At 32.0% G+C, this 21,803-nt stretch overlaps 2 protein-coding genes across 2 annotated transcripts; one reads left to right on the top strand and one right to left on the bottom strand.

The window, feature by feature from the left end:
• Window positions 1–2,006: 2,006 nt before the first annotated feature.
• Window positions 2,007–2,782, bottom strand: LOC113869772 (E3 ubiquitin-protein ligase RHA1B-like). Its single transcript, XM_027506242.1, has one exon. It carries the CDS (start codon window positions 2,691–2,693, stop codon window positions 2,214–2,216), a length of 480 nt encoding a protein of 159 aa, XP_027362043.1. The 5' UTR covers window positions 2,694–2,782; the 3' UTR covers window positions 2,007–2,213.
• A 15,736-nt stretch (window positions 2,783–18,518) lies between these two features.
• LOC113870185 (BTB/POZ domain-containing protein At1g63850-like) lies at window positions 18,519–20,125 on the top strand. Its single transcript, XM_027506783.1, has 2 exons — window positions 18,519–19,043; window positions 19,187–20,125. The coding sequence occupies exons 1-2, from the start codon at window positions 18,519–18,521 to the stop codon at window positions 20,123–20,125; spliced, it is 1,464 nt and encodes a 487-aa protein (XP_027362584.1).
• The last annotated feature ends 1,678 nt before the right edge of the window (window positions 20,126–21,803 follow it).

The raw sequence follows: 21,803 nt of genomic DNA, 5'->3' as shown, positions 1-21,803 counted from the left end.
AGATACTCTTTCCAGAAGAAATAGTTGAGATAACAATTCACGTTGCAGAGAATATGGGAGGCTGATATAGCACTTTGAGTAGTCATTTATACTTCTATTAGTTTTGTCTTTTGGGCTTCTTTTTGTACTCCAGGCGTATATTTCTTTTTCACATATATTATTTATTATATTTATTTTTACCTATGCTGTCCCTTTTATGTTGGGCTAATATACTGCTAGCTAGGTTATTGGGTCAAATTCTAACTCAAACATCTGGAAACTCATTTTATCGAATCTTGACCCAAATAATGTGGAATTAGTTTAGTTAGCATTCAGAATGTACAATCTGATATTTAACCTGAAAATGATCCGGTTCTACTATTTTCAATTCAATTTAACCTAATCATTTGAACCAATCCGATTATTTTTGTTTATGTTTGAATTGAATCAAATTAGCAAGTTAAATTGGAGGTGATTAGGGCATCTCCAAAAGGAGGTGCTTAAAATAATAGCTAGAGTTGCTTATATTTTACATACAAGAAGCGTTTGTATTATTATTTTTTTCTTCTTCTTAATATGTCTTACAGTTTTTTGTTTGGTATGCTGAAATGACCTTTTTTTCTTGATTTCTTGATAATTTCTTAAAGGCCCATGATTGCTTTTGTTAGTCCATTAGTTTTACCGAATCTGCACGGAGGAAAAAAAGCTTTTACCAATCCAGGAAAGGATTAGCCCAGTAAACAATCCAAAATATTTTATTTATATATGCTTTTTACCAAAAAATTATATTTGTTTGATGTTTAATTTTTTTAAAAAATATTGGAATAGAATAAAACAAAAAATAAAAGACCTGATAGAAGTCTTAAAAATTGTGTGTCAATAATTTAAGAAACACCTTTTGTCTCGTCAAAAATACCGTGCAAAAATTAAAAGTATTAAATATTGTCTTCATCTTTTTTGTTAAATAATCTTCTTTTCTGGAGCCTCCTTTGCTCCCTTAACCTTCCTTCTCCATCTTTTCCACTGCTCTCCCTTAGTCAGTTTATGTTGCACATCAGCCATGGGGTACTTATATTAAACTACCATGCTTGTATAAATTGTTTCTCAATATTAAGAAATTTAAAAAGAAATTTTGGTTAAATAACTCGTTGATTAGTACCTCACAATCAATAATAGGTATGATTTTACTAATTAGGGCCTATTTAACGAGTATAAAGATTTAGAAACATATATAAATGAATAAGAAATAATACTTAATAATTGAAATTTTAAAAATGATAATTTTCATAAATATTTTAAATTTTAATGCCCATGAATGGCATAAGATTTATAAGAGTATTTGTCTAATAATAAGGGTCAGGAGTACCAATCATTGTTATATTTGATTCTGGAGAATCTGGACGAACTAATCTAACTGTTGACCGAAAAAAAGGGAAGTAGAGAATAATTAATAATCTAAAATAATTTCTCAGATGATAAATGTCCTAAATTTGCGAGTTCAAAGAAAAGAAATAAAGTATAATTATAATTGTTAAAAAATAAAGACGATAACTTGTTCCGTGTCATCAATGAGAAGTCTTTATTTTTTTTCTTACAAATGCAAAATGTTTAAATATATATTTTAACAATTAATTATATTTTTAATAATCCATTACAGAAAATAAATATTTATATTTAGATATATAATTTTTAAAATATAAAGCCGTTAAAAAGAACATTGTTGAGAAGACAAGAAACCTACGAGTATGGGTACAGTTGTGATAGGCGCTACACGAAGTTACCTTCTTCCTACGACTGAAAAATTGTCAAATCTGTACGGCATCCATTCAAATGCAATTAAAGGACGCCATCACAATCCTTCACCAATCAATGCCAATCCAAATCAAACTCTGTCTACATCGTTATCTCACTGAAACCTACCCTCTCAACATTACATTAATGAAAAGATTGCAAATCTGAACACTGGACTGGTAAATGCATAGGTAAAAAGACGACTGAAGAGAGTAGAAAAATGGCCAGATCCCAAGTCTGAAGAATAAAATCACCCAAATAAAATGCGCATATAATCACAGTTCTCAGCTTTGCATTTCTCTTTGTATTAATATATACACATACACAAAAGCAGCAACGACAACCCGAACCGAAAAGAAGAACATTCGCTTCCCTAACTAAATCTGGAACCTTTTTAGTTTGGTCGGAAAGAAAAAAGAAAAGTGGTGTAAAATATGCAGAGGCTATTCATGGTCGTAGTAATAAAATTCAGGAATACCCGAAGCTGCCCATAGTCTATCATTGAAAGTAGCTTGCATATCGTGCGGTATAAAAGGTGTTCGGCACAAAGGACACGTTCTTTGATCGTACCCCATCCAACGGTCCAGACATCCTCTGTGGAATATGTGGCGGCAGTTCGTGAGCCGTCGGATCTCGTCCTTCCCCTCGAACTCGTAGAGGCAAACGGCACAACTCTCCGGCGGGTCCACCACCGCCAGCTCCGAGAACTTCACGACGGGGAGGATTTCCCGGATGATGAGGGCTGACACGGATTGGAATTCGGGCACCCCTTGGGCCCACGCAATGTCGGGCTCCAGAAAATCGTGGAGGCCCATGTAGCATAAGAGGATGGTTATGAGTTTCCTGATGAAGCCCAACACCGATAGAAGATGCAGAAACAGCTTTGGCAACACTAGCTCCGTGTACCCCACTGGAAATCCCATGCTTCTTCTTGTGAAGTTTAACACGAGAGAGAGAGCAATGAGTTGTGGTTTAGATGGGTGCTTTAAATAAATAGATAGGAAGAGATTTTGATGTGGAAATGGCAACAATGGGCTTTGGTTTTAAGGGGAATGAAGACGAAAATGGGACAATATTTTCATCATAAAGTAATGACCCAAAAAAGCCTGTCCTCTACACACTGCTTTATGCTACCTTTAACTGCTGTCTTATTCGTTGGTTTCGCCTATCAATTTTTATTTTAATTTCATCTTCGTGTCTTTCTCTTCCGTTCTACTCCATTCAGGCCGAAAATACTGTTATGCAATTAAAAATTACAATCGCAACTGCACCATCAGTTTATGTAATTTTTTGTTCCTTACATTTAAGGTGTGTGTGTGTCTAACGAATTTACGTGTGATGGGATACGTCTGCTATTATTATTTTAAAAACGAAATAAGGAATTTGCTAATGTTTCTTTTAGTACCCTTAATATGATAATAAAAAGATATTAATAAACAAATACCATTGTTAAAGATTTTTACCCAATATGTTAAATCACAGTAGAAGTGACGCTGACAGTAGGCGTAGATTCATTCTGGAAAGGACTTTACCTAATCACTATTGTTAATCTAATTGTTATTTTCACAGTTTTATCAGTGAAGATTTTATATTTTTATCAAAGATTAAAATTAATTACACGTCGGTTTATTCAGTATATACTTGTAGTATAATCAATCTCCTATCTTTCCATAACCATATAGAGTAACTGGTGGATGATATCTTTGGGTGAGCTTTAATTAGAATTAGAAGTCATATCGCCATGTCCACATTTGTAATTTACAATTACATGAAAGAGGCCATGTTAGTCCATGAAATGACATGTCATTAAATAACATGTCCTCACGAGAAATTACGTAGCAATAAAAGGATTGGAGGATCCGGCTTTAATAGATTGTAGATAGACGTATGCAAAATTTTCACGTGAAGTGATGGTTGTTAGCTTCGAATTAGGACTGAAGTGGAGCAGTCACAGACTCACAATAACTAGCTTTCAATGACGCCAAGAAACTCCCTAAACCTTGTTCATTATGACAACAAGAAGATTTTCTTCGAAAACCCTGGAACCTTGGATGCATTCTGTCTTTACACTCACTGTTTTTTTAACCTTTTTCGGTACATTATTCTGTAGTCTTAACCGCTCAGCATTGTCTATACCGTACGCATGCACGAGAAACACAACAAATTAAACAATACATTAAACCAAAGCTTAAAATGATTCATAATTATAGCCGATTGAATTGCGCAAGGTACTCCATTTTGAATTTTGAGAATCCGTTGTTGGAGCGGAAAATGTCAAAAATCAGAAGGCTCTTATATTGAAAACAACGGCTTCGATGGTTTCTTTGATCATTTGATATTTAATTAGGTGATAAATCGCTAGCTAGGTATATCGTTATACTTAATTGAAAATATCTTCTTGACCACGTCAATAATTTTGGGGCCAGAGAGGGGGCTTGGAAGTCTAAATTAATCTCCAGATAAGATCATTAATCTGTGTAAGCGTTTGACTACAAATTATGATGAAGTTTGTCATTGCATTTTCCCCGTTTTATCCGTTACGTCCCCTTTTCTACACTTTCAAAATTTTAATTGCTAATATTTAATTTTAAAGTGGTCAAATTGTCTACATGATTAATAGTAAAATTTTAAAACATTCACGATGAATCAAGCGAGAAGAGTTGTTTTAACTTAAGACTTATAATTTCAAGTATGAGTTTAACTCAACATACCTTATAAAATTCTTATCATATTCAACTTTTAAATCATTAAAAGAAAGAAAGAAACGTATCAAGAATCGCTCACATATACATGAAAAGAAGGGTATAAGTGGTTTCCACACCAATCTTCCCTGTCGGAAGACCACTTCTCCACTTACGAAAACAGAAAGTGGTGCCGATGAAGCAGGTGAAGAACACGCCAACGAATGGGAAAGGAGGAACAGTGATTGACATGCTTGAATGGGGTTAGTGGTGGGGTGTGCGTGCGAGCGATGATATACAAAAAGATGGGACCTTTTAACGCATCACTGTTCATGGAGTCGCTGTCCCATTTCTATTGGGCCATCACTAACATATCAGATGGACTTCTGCCTTGATTTCAGACCAGTTTGAAAGTTTCATCCTTCTCTTTCTCTCTCTACTTCTTTTTATTCTGACACTGTTATGCACTGATGACACATACACTACAACCGGTTTAGTCTTTTTCAATTAACAAGTATTCTTTTTTTCTTCTGATAAAAAACAGATTCCTCAATCACTCTATCCTTTGTATAAATTTATATTTATTTTAAAATTGTTAGTTATAATGCTTTTGTTAATATTATATTTATAAGCTTAAGTTTATTGTTATCCGAGATTTTGGCTTTTCCGGAGAATAAAGATCAATGTAGAATATCAAAAGAAATAAGTATATGTTTGTCAAATCTTTGTGAGTTAACAGAACCCTAAACCAAATGGAGAGCATGTAGATGCATACGAGATCCATTAACCAATAGTATAAAGCTTTCCCATAATAAATGCTAACTTGCGGGGGTCCATGACTTGAGCCTCGTTTCCATATGCGTTTAAAGCATGTTTCAGAATTGCAAGTAGCGATAAATTTGAGGCACAAAAAGATTGGTGGCGATAAGTCCACTTAAGAGCGAAACCCGTGAAGGCATTAATATCACTCTTTGGCCATTTGGGATAGGGAGTCAAGAGATAATTATCATTCAATGGGACTTGACGGTGACAACGTTCTCGAACCCTTTTACTAACTTATGTTTTTATTATTATTTTTTCTAATCTTTTCTCGTATTTATCAATTCCTTTCCACAAATTAATAGAGAATCTTCTTAATCTTGACGATGAAAATTTTATAATTTATATTTTTTTTTGTTAGAGCTAAATATTTAATCGAGATTGAGTAGTATTAAATGTTAACAGTTTTTTTTAATAATAATAATATCTAAGCTAGTAAAATACAGTTAAAATGGAGAAAAAGGGTTGTAGAAAAATAGTTTGCTTCGAATAATTAGTTCGAAACTTCTTTTGATAACCATACCTTATATAAATTATTTGATAAATGATAAGTTTGTTTGTATACTGAATATAACGTTAATATTTGACATGTTATTTTACAAGAAAGTGAATTGATGTTAAACTACCATAAAATGTATAGCAAACTATGCGATAACTTAATTAATTAATACTTGTTATACATTGATATTAAACATACAATCCGAAATTTATTTAACTTTGTCAAAATGTGGTGTAAAAATATAAAATAAAATTAGTTATAAGGAAGTAGTATATTGTGTTAAATAAACCGATGTTTATGTAATGCGTGGAAGTAATATTATTTGTAAAAATAAAATAAAATAATACCAAAATTATTAGAATTGTAACTTGAAGTCAGCCACTTAGTTGAGGGATCAATCGCTCATTAATTGTAGAGCAAATTGCCACAGGCTCATAATAGCATAATTTTGTTATACTCTAATTTAAGATTCTCATAAACAGATTTTAAAGGGTTTCAAAATTATAATTTTGCTTTCGCCATCATTCAGTATCTTAGAAACTGTACAAGAAGTAAAAGTAGCACGACAAAGCAAGCAAATCACATTTACTTTAGTAATTACCACTACTGTCGGTGTTAATAATTGAAATGAAAATAATGATTTTGACTTTGACTTGAATCTAAACTTTATACATAAATTAATATCCAAAATCTGTATGACCATAACACTAACAACAGAGACATTTGAATAAATTGAATGAAACGAAGCAGGACAGAGTGAAGATGGGGTGTGATGGAGATGAATTACTAGTTGCTTACTTTGTTTGGGTTAAAAAATAAAATGTGGGGGAGAGAGAAAGAGGAAAGGGGTGTGAAATGATTGAGTGAGATGGGGAAATGAGGAAGGGAGAATGGGGTGGAAAATTTGGAAGGAAAGCAGGACAAGAGAAGGCGTGGCAATAGTTTAGGAGAAACTGGACACGGGGCGCAAATGTTTGGCCACCAGTACCACCCACCAGGCATGAGGCATCTGCAGCACCAAAGGTCCTATTTCTAATCTGCTCTGACATGGTGTCTGATGCGGCCAAGACACTATTGGTCCACATTCATTGTTCCTCTTCCTCCCTCAATAAATTAATTAATCATGTTCATACTCCATCTTTTACTAATACCCATCCCCATTCACCCACCCATCATCTTCCCTTTTGTCTCATTCTTTGTCTACCCCTTCCTCACTATCCCAATCACAATCTCACATTGCCACTAAACTTTCTTCTCTTTATTGTGAAGTAATTTTATGTTAAAGCCTAAAATTTGGAGAAATACTTGTGCCTTGTATATGTATTCTTTTAGGCAGGCTTGATGGCATATTTGGCTGTCGTTGATTAAAACTAGCGAGAAATATCTCTAGTAGAAAATGGCCCATCGTTTCCTTAAGTATTTTCTTTGATAATTAATGGCGTAATTTATTTAAATATTATAATCTAAAAAACAAATTATCACTTTATAACAAATTTGAAACAATTTCTCACTCTGGAGTATTTTAGGTTACGTGTCTATAGACTCGTCTAGCGATTATAATTTTTAATTATAATATTGTTAATTAAATTTTGCCAATTGAATTACAAAATTTATAAGCATTTGACATGTGTCACATAAAGTAGAATATTACATATTTGATGGCAAAAATATTTTTTTAATTTATTTTTAAATTAATTTCGCTACAGAACTGGTGAAACAAATGAGAGGTTGACATGTGTCAACATGTTGTCTAAATTCACCATTTTAGTGGCGAAATTATCAAAGAAATCACCAGCCATGCTGCAAAACTTACAGACTCCAATTCTTTTCGCCAAATATATGGCAAAATTTGAATATTATATCTACCCCAACCCTCTTCTCATTTTCACCGCAGAAGGGCACATTAGAAGAAAATCAAGTATGTGTAATTTAATAATTTTATTATTTAATTTTTAATGTATGAATTTAGTTATATTTAATTAAATAGATTGTTAAATTAATTAATGAGTATTGTTTATTTTATTTATGTTAATTATTGTAAAGTTTAAATATTAAATAAAGTTTATTTGTACAAAATGCAGGATGAGTATGATTGTTATTATTATATATTGGAATGGTAAAATCTATGAAGGAAATGAAGGAGTAAGTTTTGAAGGAAGTAAAAAAGTAATTTAGATAAAATAAGGAATAAGTTATGGAACATTGATAAGAAAAATTCATCTGAAACTTAATCTTAATCATAATCAAGTGATTTCTAGATTAATTTCTCATTTTTTGATTGATGAAAATATTAGATAGTATACAGCTTTGGATATATGTGATGATGAAGATATTGATTGCATGATAAGTGTATTTCAACAACAATCTAGTAGAAATATTATTGAGTTATACGTAGATATTGCTGTTGGTGAAAGTTCATCAATGTCTTTACAGACGATAAATTTAAATTTATCACTTTCACAGCAAAATGATAGGACTCTTGTGAGTCGTGATTATAATGAAGGTAAAATTATTTTTGTTCTAATATCTTTTAAGTAATATATATAATTGATTGAATTAAAACTGATAAATTTGTTACAATAAAGGAGTTAGAAATGATGCTGATGAAGATAATGAACACTCAGACGAGAGTTACATTGACGGAGAGGATGAAACAGAAATTTCATTAGGCAGTTCTTCTTCTTCTGATGTTGAAGGCGAGTTTAATTCCAACTTACATATATAAGTAACCGAAAATGTAGGAGGTAATATAAAATAATTATAAAAAATTTATTTTTTGTGGTTATTTATTTATATATTAATGATAAATATAATGCAGGAGATATTGTAATTCCTTTTTGGAAGGTTACTCCAAAGTATAAGTATATTAATTGGGAATATCCTGATTAAGAAATGAATGCAGAACATCTTCAAGAAGTCAATTCATGAGTTGAAGGAGATCCTTTATTTGTTGGCTTATTATTTGACAGTAAAGAAGAGGTGAAAAATGCATTAAAACATTACGCAATGAAGATTCATCAAAGTTATTTTGTAGCTGAGTCGAAACCAACATGTTTGTACCTTAAATGCTTAAACCATACCTCTGGTTGTCCATGAAGAGTGAGGGCTTCATTGTTGAAGAATTCAAACAAGTGAAAAATTACTAGGTGGGGTGGTTCACATACATGTGTCAATATGAGAATTTCTCAAGACCATCAAAAGTTAGATTTTGATTTAATTTGTTCATGCATTATTGGTAAGTAAAATAACATGTTTTTTATTTTATTTTTACAATGACATTGTTATTAACTTGAGAAAATTTATTTTATGTAGGAATGGTGAACGAGGAACCATCAGTATATATTTCATTGATACAAAAGCGAATATGTGCTCAGTTTGGATATAAAATTTCATATAAAAAAGCTTGGAAGGCGAAGCAAAAAGCCGTTGTTAAAGTATTTGGTGATTGGGATGAATCATATGCTACCTTGTCTCGTTGGTTAGAATACATGCAATTAGATTCTCCTGGATTTGTTTATAAAATTGAAACAAAAGAGTATGTGGTTGGTCATCAAGTAGATAACAGGTGTAGAGTATTTGAACGACTATTCTAGTCATTCGAACAATGTCATGAGGCTTTTAAATTCTGCAAACCTATATTACAAGTGGATGAGACGTTCTTATATGGTAAGTATTATCATACGTTGCTCATTGCAACAACTCAAGATGGAAATAATTGTGTTCTTCCAATAGCTTTTGCAATTGTTGAAGGAAAAACATTGTCAGCATGAGAATGATTTTTGGCATTGATTCGTTTGCATGTTATCGATAGAGCAGGAATTTGTTTGATATCATATAGACATCAAAGTATAAAAGGGGCTGTGTCAAATCCACACATTGGGTTGCAACCTCCAAATGCGTATAATGTATATTGCATTCGTTATATTGCCAGCAACTTTAATCACCGGTTTAAAAATATAGCATTGAAGAAAGAGTTCATCAAATTGGGTATATTTTATTTTTTTTATCTAGATTATTGTTAAATTATTAGATAACCATCGAATCCGTGGATACATCTTTTAATGTTTTGAATGTTGTATATGTAGGTTATACAACATCGAAGGTCATTTTTCAGCAAAAGGTAACTAGATTTTGCAATGAATCTGAAGATATACAAAGGTGGATTGACAACATATCAAAAGAGAAATGGGCATTATCTTATGATGATGAAGGACGACGTTATGAACACATGACTACAAATCTTTCAGAATCAGTAAATAAAGTGTTGAAAGGTGCTACAAACCTGCCTATAAATGCACTAGTTAAAGCCACCTATGGACGATTTGTTGAATATTTTGTGAAGCGTAGAGAAGAGGTCATCTCTGACCTTCACAATGGAAGCATGTTTTGTCGTAAAGTTATGTTGCAAATTCAAAAAAATCAACAAGAAGCTTCATCACACCAAGTTCGTCGGTATGACATACAAAGAAAAAGTTTTGAGGTTGAAGAAGTTTTTAATCCAATAATACAAAGGGGTTGACACAAATGGACAGTTATATTGGATAATAGATTCTGCGAATGTGGAAGATTTCAGTCTTATCGATTTCCTTGTTCACATGTGATAGCGGCTTGTATATCCATGAGTATCAATTTTTGGCAATATGTGAATCCTGTTTATTCAATGCAATATGTTGTAAATGCATACTCCCCACAGTGGAACCCTCTAGGAAATGAATGCAACCCCTTGAAAATATATAAGTGGCACCACTGTCCTCCATAAGTCCATACCGTCTCTACAAATAGGTGGTAATATATTGATGAGTTCCATATTGTATGGCACTCACACAATCTGTATGATGACATAAAAATAGGATTAATAACAAAATAATAAATTAATTAGTGTAATATACCCTATTTATAACATGTTATTTAAATAAGTAATTCAGCAAAAGTTGGCTATAATACCTCATCACGTGCTAGACGATCAAAAATATATTTGTAGTACTGGACATCTTTCTTTCCCTTTCTGATACCGTGGGATAACCATCTGCAAGTAATTTTGACCATAAAAATATGAAGCCAAACAAATAACATTATAGAACACCTATAAATGCGTAGAAAAACAATAACAATACCAACTTACCTAACACCGTATGAAAGATAAGGACAAGTATAAGGAGGATTGGTAGGTGCTATATGGGGAAATCTATCCCAAGCCCATATCACAATCAACGCAGTAAGTCCTCCAATAGCAACACGATCAATGTTGGTGGGCATGCATAGCTCTCGGTACAAATAACCTAGAACTGTAGAACTCCAACTATATTGACCGGTCAACTCAAAATCTTCAAGTAAAGGCAAGTACCTCACAGATACCCTACTACTAGAGTGATCAGGAAGCATGAACCCTCCAATAAGCCTCAATATATATGCCCTAGCAAACTGAGTAATCTGCAATGGAGTCTGATTATGCATGGCAATATGAGTGAAGTCTCGTCCAACCAGCTCATCTTCAAGAAACTCCCTACAAAAGCCTCTGATTCTGGTCTCATACCTAGGCTGTCTTCCACAATCTGTGCCCAATCACCCCCAGTGGGTGCTATAACAAGTCTCCCATCTATGCGTAATTCTAAGATAATAGCAACATCATGAAGGGTAATAGTACACTCTCTAGGAGACATGTGGAAGGTGTGCGTCTCGAGCCTCCACCTCTCTACTAATGCAGTAATCAATCCTACGTTTACAGGAAGCTGAGACAAGTTAGCCACTCCAACAAAACCCACTAACTCCAGATGTGAAATAATCTCTTCCTAACCATCTTCTAAACCCTACTTTGTTGTGAAGATGATGTCATCTATACAACAACAAAAAATATTAGTAAAAAAATTTCATTCAATAATAATAATAATAATAATTTATATTTTACTAACATATTAATAATACATATTTTTATAAAGGTTAAACAAATTTACTAACAAATCATTATCACATTGTAATGACATCAATATATATTCATTGCAATATATTATAAATGCAAAAATCAGGTATATAAACAAAATTAAATAAATAAATTCTTTTTAAATATACTAACCTATATTCTATACATATTATAATTTATGCAGTATCAGTTTTATTTTAAATAAATAAATTCTTTTTACATTTTCATACATATAACTAAAGAAATATAAATTTTTAATTATTCTAAATTTTCATATTAAATTGTATTTAATATAATTTATATAAATAATGTTACGTTATTTAAATACAAAACTCTAATTACTAGCATAAAATTAAATTACATTTTAATTTTTTTATATTTTCAATTTAAATCTACATAAATTACATTTAGTTTATAATTATATAAATAATATTACGTTTTTTAAAGTAAAAAATATTATTATTTACATACAAATTTTATATAAATACAAAACTCTAATTACTAGCATAAAATTAAATTACATTTTAATTTTTTCATATTTCCAATTTAAATCTACGTAAATTACATTTAGTTTATAATTATATAAATAATATTACTTTTTTTAAAGTAAAAAATATTATTATTTACATACAAATTTTGTATAAATACAAAACTATAATTACTAGCATAAAATTAAATCACCTTTTAATTTTTTCATATTTTCAATTTAAACATAAATTACATTTAGTTTATAATTATATAAATAATATTATGTTTTTTAAAGTAAAAAATATTATTATTTACATACAAATTTATATAAATACAAAACTCTAATTACTAGCATAAAATTAACAATATAGGTGTAAAAATTATTTATTCCAATCAAACTAAGTAGTATAAATTATTATATTTAGTTTTATATAATTATTTTATTTAACTCAATTTTTATTATTCTATATTTTAATAAATATCTATAACAATTCCTGCAAACAAATTTTATAAATCTTAATTTAACCTATCTTCTTAACAATTAATTATATTTTTACATTTTAATCAACTATATCACATTTCATTTTTTCTAAAAACATATTAATCTATATACAAATAAATAAAAAACTATTTAAATTTTAAATTCTTTTTTACTAATCTTTAATAAACTTTCAGCAAAATCTTCACTCACTCTCACTTAATCACCGAATCACCTGCATACAGTTTAAAAAAATTACAATATTATTTGTTGCCATTTATCAGATTTTTCAATTAACAAAATTAAATTAAAAATAATATATAAATGCATATTAAGCTCGATACCTCTTAAATTCGTAACAGTATTTGACCCTTCATAATGCAAATCAAAACAAATTTTGGAATTTTTGCGTACACGACGATGGAGGAGCGGAGATGGAGAAGAGAAAAATGGAAATGAAGAAGGAGGAAGAATGTCGGTCAAGGCTACTGAAGAATTGGCCACGTGTCAATGTTTGAATGGTTTTGCTAACGGCAAGGCGAAATAGACTTTCGCCAATAGCAGCGCGAATTATCTGAGATGTTGCCACATGTATCAAAATCTCCCCAGCTGTCCATTTTGAATTCATTTTTATTAATTATTTTTAATTTTATTTACTTTCGCTATTCAAATGGCGAAATAATGATAGTTAGAGTCAACATCCAATTAATTACACTCTGGCTGTGGCGAAACTTAGTAATTATTTCGCCAATTTGCAAAACTAATATGTGTTTCACACGTGCTATTATCTTATTTATTTCGTATTTTTTGTGGCGAAATAAATATAAAAAAAATTAAAAATAAATTACTTTTGCCAGCTATTATGGCGAAAAATAGATCCACGTGACAAAAAAACTCCAGATTGAGAAATTGTTTCAGATTTGCTATAAAGTGATAAATTATTTTTTAATTTACAATATTAAAATAAATTTTCCTAATTAATGTGCATATATATATATATATATATATATATATATATAACTTTATAAGGATTTTTACGTTCTTAATGTAAATTACACAACTGGAAACATAATAAACATTAAATAAAATGAATAGTTTTAAATTAAATTCAGTAAAGTTATTGTAAGAAAAAAATTAGTATAAAAAATAAATAAAATTTTACTCTCTAAAATTTGAAAAAATAAAATATTTTTAATTCATAAAATATTATTTATTTTTATACTAACTTTTTTCTTTGCTTCAAAGACTTCACAGAAAATTCAGCCAAGCTGGCCTTAAGTCTTTTAGACATTCCCTACTTAAAACTTACTCTAACACAAGCAGGTCATTAGGCCAGCTAAATCCACCTATAGTGACTCTGCTTGAAGGACGAAAAGTACCAGCGTTTGATCGTTTATTTCCTACTTGTTTTTTTTTAATTTGATTCTCACTTGTGATTAATAGCATGTCAATTTGGTCATTCTAAAGTAAAAAAGACTGATTTGTTCTCTATTGATGCCAAAAACTTGAGTTTCAGCGTCAGAAGCTGCCTGCCACTATAGGTTAAAGTTAATTAATTAGAAACAGAGCATCACAAGTGAGAAGTTGGAGATGAAATTCCATACAACCAAGCTTGTCCGATCTTTCTGCTCCTCATGAGTCATGACAATCGACAAAGCCAAGAAAATGGCTTAGGAGACAATTAACAACAACTTGCACATATCTTGTAACGCAAACAAATGCAAATTGGTTCTGTTTCGTCGCTGGTCTCCTTCCCATTACTCTTAAAATTCACATGTGAGAGCACGTTTTATGATTGGTGAGGAAGGTAGAGAATGTTTAAATATAGAAAGAAAAAAAAAAAAAAGACAAAGCATGGAAGTGAAGGCAGAAGAGGACCGCGTATATGCACTTTCTCCCTTTTTCGCAAGTCCTTTTTTCTCTACGATGTATTGAAACACTGATCATCATGCTAGGGAACTAACAATTAATACATAAACTTTAAGCCTCTATTGTAATTAGGGTAATGTCAAATATATCTCCACAAAATAATTCTTAATTTTAAGGATCTATTGTAATCAGGGTAATCTTAAATCGACTTGTCTCTAAACTAATTTTGATATGTTTGGATTTTTAAAATTAAGCTTGATACATTTTAGTAACAAATTCAAAATATATTTTGAATTATTAATTTTAACTTGATGCAATTAATTATTAACAATAAAACTTCTTTGCTTAATCAATAGTATTTTGAATAGCATATTAAATTTGTATTTATATTATTTATCTTAATTAAAATACATGTTGTAAAACAACTTTACTTTTAGTTTAATTATACACAATATTAAAGCTTATATATTATACTGATAAATCAATTTGACTTGAACTTGTTCCATGCATTATCATATTGCATATGGACCACTGTAAATTCATCTCTAACACTTTTTATAAATATCTAACACTTTAAATAAAAATAAATTTTTTATATTTTAAATACAAATATTTAATGTTTTGTTTACTAATCAGAATAATTATTAAAATTATAAACAAAATTTAAAGTTGTAAAGTATCTAAAATATATTAGTTAAATGATGGATTTATTTATTACATTTTGAAATATTTATTCATAAATTAAATTTTATTTGGCTTTTAAAAAAAATTCAAATTTCGGAGCTGAATCCAAATAAATTACAGGGACACAGATGCATGGTCTTAGAGCTATGAGTCACTAGTTATGTTACAGATTCCGGCCACGTGGCATTCTAGCGTTCTAACGTTCTCACTTCAATAATTATGATGTTTCGACGTAAAGGATGGTGCAAAAAATAACATATACAATGACAAAAACACCTGCCTAGCCCGTAGACTCCTTTCCTTTACATCATAGTTAGAAGTTAGAACCCCCGTTTTCTTCAAAACTGCCATGTTATCTCATAGGCACAGCCACCCCCACGCACTCGATATTTAATTCATTAAAATTAATAAAAATAATTATATATCATAAATATATTTTTTTATTTTAAAAATATTATAGTATTAAATAGTTAAATCGGTATGTGTTATATATTAAATAAATAAATAAATTTATTTTCATTAGTTAAGAGTGAAAAATTTGTTAACACCAAATTTATAATAAATAAAAATAAAATTTTTAATGATTAATATATTTTAAAAAATATTAATCATTATTTTTTATAAATAGGAGAGTTAGTGTTTCACTCTACACTTTATCTTCTCTTCTCATTTTTCTTATTATACAAACTGTTGTAAAGAAGCAATTTCAGAGTAAAATGTATGTTAAGGAAACAACTTGCACGAGTAATCAATTGATGTCTGTACTGCACATAGAAGTGAAACGCCAGTAATAATAACAATAATAATAATCTACATGGTATCTATAAAAACATGCATATAGCTAGGTAGGTAGAAAGTGACTCATAAACTGTAAAAAAAATTGCATCGTTGTGGATGTGAGCTTAAGAAAAATGCTAGTACGTCCGATCTGGGATTAGCTTCTAAAATAATTTTTAATTAAGCAGAATATTACTGTGTCTGCACGTTTTGTTTGTGGAAAAAACCCGTGAGAATTAGTGAATGGAATCTTTCGACAGAGCAAGAGCAGCATGTTCTAAGGAATGAGGAATAATAGTTTATTAATTGTAAGTGAGAACTTTTCAACGCATGATCATTCCAGTTAATTCCAGCCCTGGAAGATCAGATAGTTAATTATTGTGGCTGATTTATGATAGGATCGATTTTGGAAAAAGAAAGTATTAGTTATCGACTTCATCTTAAAAGCTTACTACATTATTTCACGAAGAACATGAATATATAAGAACTAATTTTAATATTTAATGAGCACATGAGTAAACTAGGTTGCAGCATATGTGATCAATTGATGGAGGACATATACAGGTGCATCTGGCCTCCACCTTACGCTCCTTATCAGTCAACAGTTATCATTATTTTGAAGAATCAGTCAACAGTTATGAGTAGGACAATGTGCTTGTGCTTCTCCTTTTTCATTTTTTGAGTAATATATATGTCAAGAGATTTTCAATATGTTAAAAGCAATTAGCAGGAATTAGGTAGGATTCTCATCAGTTATGTGTAAAAAAAAAACTTTTAACTTTACTAACAAAAAATAGATTGCAAGATTTTGAAATCCATAAAAAAAAAAGTCAAGAGAAACCAAAAGAACTTTAAGATTTTTTTGAAAGGGAAATATGAAAATGTAGGAGTGGGATAGTCTAAAAAATAGATTTGTAGGGCAAAAACAGTTGGGTGAGAAATGGACCCTACGTTGAGTAAAGGAACTACAGTGAGAGGAAGGGAAGGGTACCTGATTTGCACTGCAAGGGAACCATATTAAGACACGTGTTGAAAACTGGGTCCTGTACGCATGTGAGATGTCTGCCGACGCCCGTTTTCTTGCGCCGCTTGTAGTGGCTGTTTTGCTTATTCATATACAGATAACACAAACATATATTCTTATTTTTATACACATTTTTCCTTTTATTTAAAGCGACTCGTGCGTTCTAAGGCTTACATATATGATAGAAATATACAATTTTTTTTAAATTAATAAAAAATTATATTTAAATAAAATTAAAAAATATAATTTAAGGAATATGATGATAAAAAAAATAATAATTGGATTATTACATACATTTGTTCAATAGTTTTGACATTGATACAATTTAATGTAAAGGTTTCGATCATCCCCATCACCTCACATGTACTGTATAATTTGTTTTTTTTTTAATTTAAACATTTAAAGTATTTCATGTAAAAATTTCAATCTAATGTAATCGAAATATTAATGTCAATAATTTAAATCGTGATATATTTTTAAGAAAAATTTTCATCCCCAGGTGATGCAATTATAATCATGGTACTGACTTACAACAATTTTTAAAAAATAATTATAAAACTATAACGAGACTATACTCTTTAAAATGTTAAGATAAAGTAAAAAAAAAATGGAACGTTTTGATAAAATATTAAATTAAATTGATATTTATGTGTAATATATGTATCATAAATAATTGTAGAATAATGTAAATAATTATGGAAAGTTGGGGTACAGCAGTGAGAATTTTTCAGATTGTAAATATTTTCCCATATATTGAGATAGGATGTGTAGAATTAATGTTCGTTTCAGATGAGCCCAATGGGCAAGCCCAACGGATGGACTAAATGCATGATCCATTATCCACCTGTAAGCCCAACCCTGACTATGTGAGTCCTAATATGTTTTGGAATATTTCGGCTTTTCCACGTGAAGCTCACACCTCAGAGCTATGATTGGACGGTAGCACCAAATTTGATTACAGTCAAATGACTTTGACTTGTTCATCTTTTTATTTGAAATTGACTTTGACTTGTATGTCAAATCTTATAAACAAGTCCCTCTCAACAGAATTAAGCATACATAGTGACACAAACTGGCGTTTGTATCAGTTCACAATTTAATAATTTAATTATAATCGAATAAATAACATTTAGTACATTTTTATATATTATATATCGTATTAAATAGTAATTTTACATAAATATTTTTAATATTTATCCCTTTAAACAATTTTTACAGACCATCAAAAGAAATGTTTGATACTCCTGAACCACGATCTCCCTCCCCGAAGTAAAAATACAAACCGCAATCCCTCTTCTTCAACCTAATGCATCAAAGTTTTGTTTAGACACTGGCGAACAAAGGAAAGAGAGAAAAAGCTGTAAACAGTAAGACAGAAAACAGAACTCACTCATTCCGTCCCTGGCATTGCCCTAGCCCAAAGAACAAGAAACACAGAGCACGGTACGGCTACATTTGGTCATCAAGATGAAACCGAGCCCAGCCATCGATTAACGTTACCACCTTCCTTCCGAACCACCACCGCACTCATCATGGATTTCAGCCACGACTCTTCCAGCTTCACCAAGTTCAACTCCGCCCTCACCGCGGGCCTCTTGAACCCAATGTCGCCCCCACCCCCAATCGACAAGGCCCGATCCAGCCCAACCCTCTTCGAAATGATGGCCACCGAGCCCGATCTCCATCCCCGAACCCACACCCACGCCCCCACGGCCCATCAAACCCATACTCTGACGTTGCAGCGAATATCCGACATGCTGGGGAATCGCAGCCCCGGTAACCAGTTCAACGACCCTTCCTCCAGCGACATTGACCTCACCCTATCCTCCAAAGACGGCATCACCGTTTCCATCAAACTCCACCGTCATATCCTCGTCGCCCACAGCAGATTCTTCGCCGTCAAACTCTCCGACCGCTGGGCTCAGCAGCAGGGCTCCACCTTACCTTACATTGTCGAAATCGCCGACTGCGACGACGTTGAAGTTTACATCGAAGCCTTAAGTTTGATGTACTGTAAGGACCTTAGGAAGAAGCTCATGAGGGAGGATGTCTCCAGAGTCCTCGGTATCTTGAAGTTAAGAGGTAACTAACTATGTGTGCTCTGTTTCATTCGCTACGTCAACTCTAGGGTTTGTTAGGTAGAGACTAGAGACTTTGAATTTGGGATTTCGACTGTTTATCGAAGTTCTGTTGCGATTAGGTTTCTGCTGCGATTGGATTTGATGCTGGGGTTTTGTCTTGTTTGGAGTACTTGGAAGCTGCTCCTTGGGTGGAGGATGAGGAAGATAAGGTGGCATCGCTTCTTTCCGAGCTTCGTCTTGAAACTGTGGGAGCTGGTGAGGTTATGAAGAGGGTTTCGTCTCAAGTTTCCAACGGGAATGAAGAGGGGAATGACAATGAGCAAGTTCTTCTGAAACTTATTCGTGTTGTTCTTGAAGGCAAAGATGAGAAGGCCAGGCGTGACATGAAAGGGTTGGTGTCAAAGATGCTTCGTGAAAATTCAAATCAGAATGATCTTCGGAAGGAGTCGTTGTACTTGGCATGCGACGACTGTATGCAATTGCTTCGTTGCCATTTTCTGCAGGCTGCAGCTTCAGACCTGCTTGATGTTAGTCAAATTGCACGGCAGGCGGATAACTTGCATTGGATCTTGGACATTTTGATTGATAGGCAGATTGCTGAGGATTTCCTCAAGACATGGGCATCTCAATCGGAATTGTCGGAAGCACATTGTAGAGTGCCTGCGGTTCACAGATTTGAGGTTAGCAGAGTCACTGCGAGGTTGTTTGTTGGGATTGGGAAGGGACAGCTATTGGCTTCGAAAGATGTCAGGTGTTTACTTCTGAAGACGTGGTTGGTACCTTTTTACGATGACTTTGGTTGGATGAGGAGGGCATCCAAAGGACTTGACCGGCACCTAATTGAGGACGGTCTTAGTAGCACCATTCTCACTCTCCCACTCTCCTCGCAGCAGGACATCTTGCTTGCTTGGTTTAACCGTTTCTTGAATTCTAGTGAAGATTGCCCGAATATACAGAGAGGTTTTGAAGTTTGGTGGAGAAGGGCTTTCTGGAAGCGAAATGGGGAGCAAGAACGGAAACAACAATTACGAATAACAACAACAATTGAAAACTCTTGAAAGCTGACAGCTGCAGGATGCAGGAATTAACAGCAGTTTACTGGGTGTGTCCCCTTTTATGGTGATTATTTTATCTGGTTCCTCTTGGTGATCATTATTTAAATCTATGCCAAAATCCTATATAAATGATCTTAGGTTGATAGTTAGTAGTTACTTGGAGGCAAAAGCTTCTATCTTTTGCGGGTGACTCCATATTGACTTCTGATGTTTGATTCTTTTCTTATTGATGGTAAATTTCAATGAATCAAAAACTGAATTATACATATCTTGAGTACATCTTGCACAATGAATAGCAATGTACCATGTGGAAGCTGACAGAACTAATTTCCTAACTGATACCTAACAGACTATCGAATTACAATGACCAACTTAACTGAGTTGCTGACAGAATCATAACTCATCACATTCTGTAATAGTTTCTGTTCTGTGACATAAAACTGTTTTACATTTCTACAAACGTAACCTCGCATGATTATTTTATCCGATTCCTGATTGTGATTATTACCTAAATTTTCTGTCAAAACATGGCAGTTCAGTAATGAAATCGATTAATGGATTGAAATGTGTTACATTCAAGGCAACTTTACGTAAAGTCATCCTATTTCATAATTTGCAAGTAAATTTGAGAATTTTCTTATTTTTGTTATTGTAGCGGAAGTTCATAATATTCCTTCTGCACGCGAGTTGTATATACTTTTGCTAGGCATGTGCCTCAATACTTTTCAGCATATTCTGTCAAAACTCTTACCTACTAGTTAAATTATCTGTAAACAATACTCTATGGTTCCATAGACATTTCTTTTTGTTCTGCCAAACTTAATTTTGTTTTTGCAATACATTATATTTTTGAAGAAAATATTCAGGCAATAATATCTTATTTCTGCAGTGTATTTTTGTCAATTTAAATCAAATTCCTGAACAAGAGTTCAAGTTCATGGAATTTCTGTGAAGAGTGAAGGTAGTTTTGGCCTTCAATTAATCAGGTTCGTGGCTGGTTAAGATAATGAATTGACTTCTGGGATGTTAAATCATGAAGCTAATTTCTTTGGCATCCAGTAGCTTTGTTATGCTTCGAAACCTTGGCTTTGCTAATGAATTTAGACGAATTCTTGATATGATTAAATATATTCAATCCATTGTTTAGGAAATAACTTAGGTGTACAAATACAAACATTGCTTTTGGAATATAATTGGCTTCTTTGTTGTGGATCATGGATTCTTCAATTCTATACTGTCAACAAAGTTTGAGAGATCCAAAAGCTCAATAATCATGGCACGGGCGTATAGGCAATGGTGGGAATATCCGTTCTTTTCACCAAGAAAAATGAAGGAAAGAAGCAGCTCTTCTTTTTTCTTTTCGGACACTAGACAGCTGAAAGTTATGAATTTGTGTCTTGTGAACGAAAAAATAGGCATTAGAAGAGTTTTGTACTCTTGAATGGACCCAATATAACTTCTGAACACCATACGTGTAGGATTAAAATAAATAAATAAATTCACGAATTATTTCAGTTTGAAATTTTGAATTGTAACTGTTTTTATCTTACTAACCCTAACCCTTGCAGAAGTTTTCTTTTAAAAAGAGCTTACAAATGAATAATCCGTCGCCCCTAAATACAAACTCTTGGATTACTCTCAGCCAAGAAGTTTCTAATACATGCATAATATTATTTACACT

Source organism: Abrus precatorius, unplaced genomic scaffold, assembly GCF_003935025.1.
Source record: "Abrus precatorius isolate BTA unplaced genomic scaffold, Abrus_2018 Scaffold6, whole genome shotgun sequence".
Lineage (NCBI taxonomy): Eukaryota > Viridiplantae > Streptophyta > Magnoliopsida > Fabales > Fabaceae > Abrus > Abrus precatorius.
Note: the sequence above shows the minus strand (reverse complement) of the source record. Positions and strands in the feature narration are given on the sequence as shown.

Coding starts and splice junctions, on each gene's coding strand:
- LOC113869772 (XM_027506242.1), bottom strand. CDS start 2,693: ATGGGATTTCCAGTGGGGTACACGGAGCTAGTGTTGCCAAAGCTGTTT.
- LOC113870185 (XM_027506783.1), top strand. CDS start 18,519: ATGGATTTCAGCCACGACTCTTCCAGCTTCACCAAGTTCAACTCCGCC. Junction 19,044..19,186: donor TGAGGGAGGATGTCTCCAGA/GTCCTCGGTATC, acceptor TGTTGCGATTAG/GTTTCTGCTGCGATTGGATT.